General features: G+C 47.9%; 1 protein-coding gene across 1 annotated transcript in view; it reads left to right on the top strand.

Moving 5' to 3' along the window:
- The first annotated feature begins 201 nt into the window (after positions 1 to 201).
- The window catches only part of LOC147108426 (disintegrin and metalloproteinase domain-containing protein 10-like), a 176,017-nt gene continuing 170,218 nt past the window's right edge, over positions 202 to 6,000 (top strand). The window contains exon 1 of the mRNA XM_086004266.1: positions 202 to 225. Coding sequence (XP_085860392.1) covers positions 202 to 225 — 24 coding nt within the window. The remainder of the gene's footprint in view (positions 226 to 6,000) is intronic.

The raw sequence follows: 6,000 nt of genomic DNA, 5'->3' as shown, positions 1-6,000 counted from the left end.
GTGGTCCCTGGTTTTCTCTGGCATGCTGTGAACTCATTCTTCTGACTGTGACATTCTGACAAAGTAGACCGGGTGTGGTGGCCTGCGCTAGACTTTACAGCAGTCCTCTGCTACCTCAGTCGCCCAAACAACCCAAGTTTCCTCTGTCAGTAACGAGAGTGTGCTGTGGACTGCCTATGGGCTTCATTGCATTGCTGCGCAATGGCTGTGTTGGAGCCCATGAAGGTGAGGCAGCTCAGGGTCTCCGAAAAGCCAACCATTCATTTTGTGGGAGTAAATGCAAATCTAATCTGCAGGAACAATATTTCAGTGAGCGAGTGAGTGAGTGAGTCAATCTATGGAACAGACTCCTGAGGGAGCAGTTAGTGCTGATTCATTCAAATGCAAATTAGATAGATTTCTGACAGAAAATTACATTTTGGGATCCAGTATACGAGTAATTTGAGACATAACGGGTGGTGAGTGCAGCGTGTTTGGGAGGAATAGGTGACTTTGGACCCGCGATTCCCAAAGCTCTCCACTACTGGGGGATTTCCTCGCCTCATGTTGTAGACTCATTGATAGAGATTGATCGTTGTGATTAGTCAACAACTCCATTATGGTTGTATTAGCACCTCGAGCCTGTTCCGCCATTCAGTAGATTGTGGCTGGTCTGTACCTTAACTTCATTCACCCGCCTTTGCTCTATATCCTTTGATACTTTGACCCAACAAAAATCTATCGATCTCAGTCTTGAACTCCAATTGACCCCAGCATCCACTGCCATTTGAGGGAGCGAGTTCCAGATTTCCACTACCCTTTATGGGAAAAAATGCTTCATGATTTTACTCCTGAACGGGCTAGCTGTAATTTTAAGGTTGTGCCCCTTTGACCCGGATTCCTCCACCAGAAGAAATAACTTCCGCTGCCTTTCAGAACACCGATCAGCCACGTGGGCTGGCCATGACCTCATGATGTGATTGACTAGGTCAATTCCCTGGTCACAGTCACTGACTAACACATTCCCTTCTTCACAGGGGACTCCGGAGGGATCTGCTCACACAGTCTGAACACTGGTCTGATCACACTGCAGAAATATGGCTTACAGGTTCCTTTGAGACTGGTCCACATCACTCTGGCGCATGAACTTGGTCACAGTCTGGGATCTCCTGTGAGTATACAAGTGACACAGACAGTGGAGAGACAATAATTGATAACACAGTGCAGGGCTTAGACAGAGGAAGCCTGGTCCAGGTATTTAAAATAAGGTCTAGACAACGTGACATGCAATGGTGGATGGAGTGTCTGAGTATAAATAATACACGGACTGCAGGAGAACAATAATAACAGGTATTTACTGAACAGAGGGTAACTTAAGACTGAAATACAGAAACCTGCTATGGCTTTATATACAGGGGTGGTCACTGCCGGTACTGCAGTATAAAATCAGTTCTTCTCTTAAAGGTACATACACAACAATTCCTCCCCTTTTAGATAAACAGTACATAACATTCATTTAACAACTAAATAATAACTAATTACAATTACAATTTTCTCTGTACTATATACATCAACTGAAATAATCATTTATAAGTTCAGTCTTTGAGGAGGCTTCCTGATCCTGACTGGATAGCGCCTTTCTCGAGTATCCTGTTCTTACGGCGGTGTTGATTCTGGCTCATTGTCATTGGTTGGTTCGTCAGCTTCCAATACCACTGCTTCTGAGGTAGACGCAATCTGTACTTCGGGTTGATTACCAGGTGCACCTGCTCGTGGTATGGTTTGGCTTGTTCCTGTGACTCTAGAATCTGGTCAGCATGGCGTCTCACGATGCTCTCTCCAACGTCCACTGTGTACATTAGTGGTCCCTGCTGTGTGCATATAATTCCTGGCTGCCATTTTTCAGTTCGGTAGTCGCGGGCCAAGACTGGTTGCCCTATATTGAAGCTCCTGGTTGGCTTCTCATTTATGTGCTGGAATTGCTTATCCTCAACATCTTGTCTTATATTTGGTTTGAGCAAATCCAGGCGACATCTTAGCCTTCGGTTGAAGAACATTATGGCTGGAGCTTGGTTGGTGACTGCATGTGTCGCATTCCGGTAAGCAAACAAGAAATTATCCACCTTGTGTTGTAGTGGTATGTCGTCATTATGCATTGCCTTTATTGCCGTTTTAAAGGTCTGAACAAACCTCTCAGCCAATCCATTTGTGGCTGGATGATATGGGGCAGATGTGTAATGCTTCACCCCATTATTCCTCAGAAACCTCCGGAAATCATCTGACACAAACTGTGGCCCATTGTCGGAGCAAATCTGTTCTGGCAAGCCATTCCTGGCGAAGATGGTCCGTAGGACTGCAATAGTTTTCTCCGTGGTGGTGGAGGACATTTTGATGACCTCTGGCCATTTCGAATGGGCGTCCACAGCGATTAGGAACATTGAGTCCATAAATGGACCAGCAAAATCAATGTGTACCCGTTGCCATGGAGATGAGGGCCACTCCCATGGATGTAGCGGGGCCTGTGGTGGAGCGTTTTGGACCTTCTGGCATCCTGTGCATCTCTTGGTCATATCCTCGATTTCTTTATCGATTCCCAGCCACCACACAAACGCCCTGGCTAGGCTCTTCATTTTTACCCCTCCCAGATGACCCTCATGAAGCTAATTGAGCACTCTATCTCTCAACTTGGGTGGAATTACCACTCGGGATCCACACATCAAGGTCCCCCGGCACACTGACAGCTGTTCTCTCCTTGGCGAGAATGCTGGCAACAGTGAGTCGCCATGTGCTGGCCATCCCTTCACCGTCAAATCATAGACCCGAGAGAGTGTTGGGTCATTTCAGGTTTCGTTCTCTATACTTGAGTTTGTAACAGGTAGACATTCGACTATGGTCGCATGGAATATCTCAACAGGGTCCACTGCAGGTGCTTCCTCTACCATAGGCAACGGTAGGCGCGACAGCCCATCAGCGTTTCCATGCTGTTTCGTACCCTTGTACTCTATGTCGTACTGATGTGCCACTAGAAAAAGTGACCATCTTTGCAGCCGTTGCGCTGTCATCACCGGAACGCCCTTCTTTGGGTTAAAAATGGAGGCCAGGGGCTGATGATCAGTCAGTAGGGTGAATTTCTGCCCGTGCAGATAGTGATTGAACTTCTTCACCCCCCACACCAGGCTGACGGCCTCCCTGTCAATCTGGGCATAGTTACGCTCGGCTGAGGTTAACGAGCGCGACGCAAAGGCTATTGGCCTCTCTGAACCGTCAGGGAATTTGTGTGACAGCACCGCTCCGATGCCATAGGGAGACGCATCACATACTAACCGAATCGGTAGTGTTGGATTGTAGTGGGCCAATACTTCTTTTGAAGTGATTAGGCATTTACATTTATGAAAGGCACGCTTACACTCATCACTCCATTTCCATGTTACTCCAGTTTGCAGCAGGGCATTCAGTGGGTGCAGAATTGTAGATAAATTCGGCAAGAACTTATGGTAGTAGTTCACCAACCCGAGGAACGACCTCAGTTGCGACACATTTTCCAGTGCTGGAGCCTTGACTACAGCCTCAATCTTGTCCGGTGACTTGTGCAACCCTTTCTCATCAATCATGTGGCCACAATACGAGATTTGTCTCCTGAAGAACTCGCATTTGGGGCGGTTGGCTCGTAGCCCATATTCCTGTAATCTCATGAGCACCTGCTCCAGGTTGGCAAGGTGTTCACTGTCATTTTTGCCCGTAACCAGGATGTCGTCCAAATAACACTGGGTCCCCGGGATCCGTTGCAGGACTTGTTCCATCGCCCTCTGCCAAATAGCCGGGGCTGATGCTACCCCGAATACCAGTCAATTGTACTGGTAAAGGCCTTTGTGAGTGTTTATCATGAGGTATTTCCTAGATGCTTCTTCCAGCTCCATTTGTAGATATGCTTGGGCCAGATCAATCTTTGTAAAGCGTTTCCCTCCAGATAGTGAGGCGAAAATATCTTCTATCCGTGGAAGTGCATATTGTACTGTGTGCAGGACTGGGTTCACAGTTACCTTGAAGTCCCCACAGATGCGAACCTTCTTTGGTTCCCCAGGCGTGCTGCTCACTGATTTCTTCATTACAGGAAAGATGGGTGTGGCCCACTCACTCCAGTCCACCTTGGACAGCACACCCGAACGCTCCAGACTCTTCAGCTCTGCTTCAATGGCTGGGCGGATCGCATAAAAATTTTGGGTTTGCGTTATCTTCGATTTTTATCATTGCCGTTACTCCTTTTAGAGTCCCAAGCCCTTGTTGGAACACCTCTTTCGTGTCAGTTAGAATCTTTGACAGTCATCCAGGTGTGACGTCATCATCCTTTTTATCAGTCACAGTTAGCGCCTGAATGGAATGCCAATCCAATTGTATTTTTCGGATCCATTCACGTCCCAATAATGGTGGTCCTCCATCTGGTAGTGTATAAAGATACAGTTTCTGTGTTTCCTTGCCGTTGTATTCAACTGGCACCCTTATTTTTCCTCTGGGGTAGAATTTTTGCCCCGTGTATGTCTTCAATACAATGGACGTGTCCTTCAGGGGTATGTGTGGGAATAGCCGCTCAAAGTCTCATCGATTCATGACAGTTAGGGCTGATCCTGTGTCCAATTCCATCTTTACTGGGGATCCTGCTATCATGAGCGTGACCCAAATGGTTCGGTGATCCTCCTTTGCGATCACATTGTGTAACTTTAGACAACTTAGTCTCCTGCTCCCGGAGTCCTTATCACTCGCCTGATCTTCCGAACTACTGTCTGTCAATTTCTTTACTTTCTTGTACTTTTCCTTAGTTGTTCTTGTAGTGTTGGTTTTCTTTCCCGACCTGCAGACTCTTGCTATGTGTCCCATTTTCCCACATTGCCTGCATACTTTGTCCTTAAACCAGCAGTCCTTCCGATCATGGGTTGTTTTGCCGCAGCGATAGCATTTTTCTGCTCCATACGCCATTTCGTTAGCGCTGTATTCTTGTGGTTTCTGTTGTATTTCCGCAGCTTCCCGTGCTGCTGCTTCATAGGATACTGCCATGCTGAAAGCCTGTTCTAGCATCAGGTCCTTTTCAGAAAGTAGTCGTTCCTGGGTTCCTTCACTCTGGAGCACGCAGACAAACTTATCCCGTAAGGTGTCTGCCAGTCCTGCTCCGAACTGGCAGCGCTTCGATAACTTGCGTAGTTCCGTAAGATAGTCAGCATTGCTCTCATCTTTGTGCTGGTTTCTTTTATGGAACTTGAATCTTTCTGCTATCAGCAGCGGTGTAGGGTTTAGGTGTTCCTGTAAGGTATTAACAATTTCTTCAAAACTTTTCTCCATTGGTTTAGCTGGGGTAATTAAATTCCGCAATAGGCCGTACGTTCTTGCGCCCATCAAATTTAATAATACCGACGCCTTCTTTCCATCAGCCACCTCATTTGCCTTGCAGTACACTTCAATTCTTTCCACATACGTGGTCCAGTCTTCTACCTCGTTGTCGAAAGCAGTGATACTGCCACTTTTCGGCATCTTGGGTGATTTAAAATGGCGCCTCCCGCGCTTTTTCTTCTTCACCAATGGATTAAAATGGCACCTCCCGTGCTTTTCCTTCATCCCCAATGGAATAAAATGGCGCCTCCCGCGCTTTTCCTTCTTCCCCTTGCTGCCACGCTGCTCCTAGCGTTCTGCAGGGTAATGGCGGCGACCCGCGGCTTCGGCGCGTCTCACTTTTCCTTCCCCTTGTTTTATTTTCGCTACGCTGCCCTGTTCTTGAGCACCGACCGCGCCCTGTGCGCTCCACCCTCTCTCTCTCTCTTTTCCTCCCGACGACGCTGCACGGCCCCTTTGCAGAGCCGCTCGATCGAGCTCGAGCCCGCCGTAGTCCGGAAGGGTCAGCGCACTACCTGCTACCAGCACGATTTGCTGGAACACCTTGACTGGGGAGCCAAGCGCAGCTCTCCACAGCCTCTCCTGCAACTCTCCAAACTCCGATGGATCCTTGGGCGGTTACCCGCGGTCGACGCCTGTTGT

Source organism: Somniosus microcephalus, chromosome 13 (genome assembly GCF_052327205.1).
Source record: "Somniosus microcephalus isolate GS21.2 chromosome 13, FLI_Smic_1.0, whole genome shotgun sequence".
Taxonomy (NCBI): domain Eukaryota; kingdom Metazoa; phylum Chordata; class Chondrichthyes; order Squaliformes; family Somniosidae; genus Somniosus; species Somniosus microcephalus.
The sequence above is the reverse complement of the archived record's forward strand: the minus strand, read 5'-3'. Positions and strand labels throughout refer to the sequence as shown.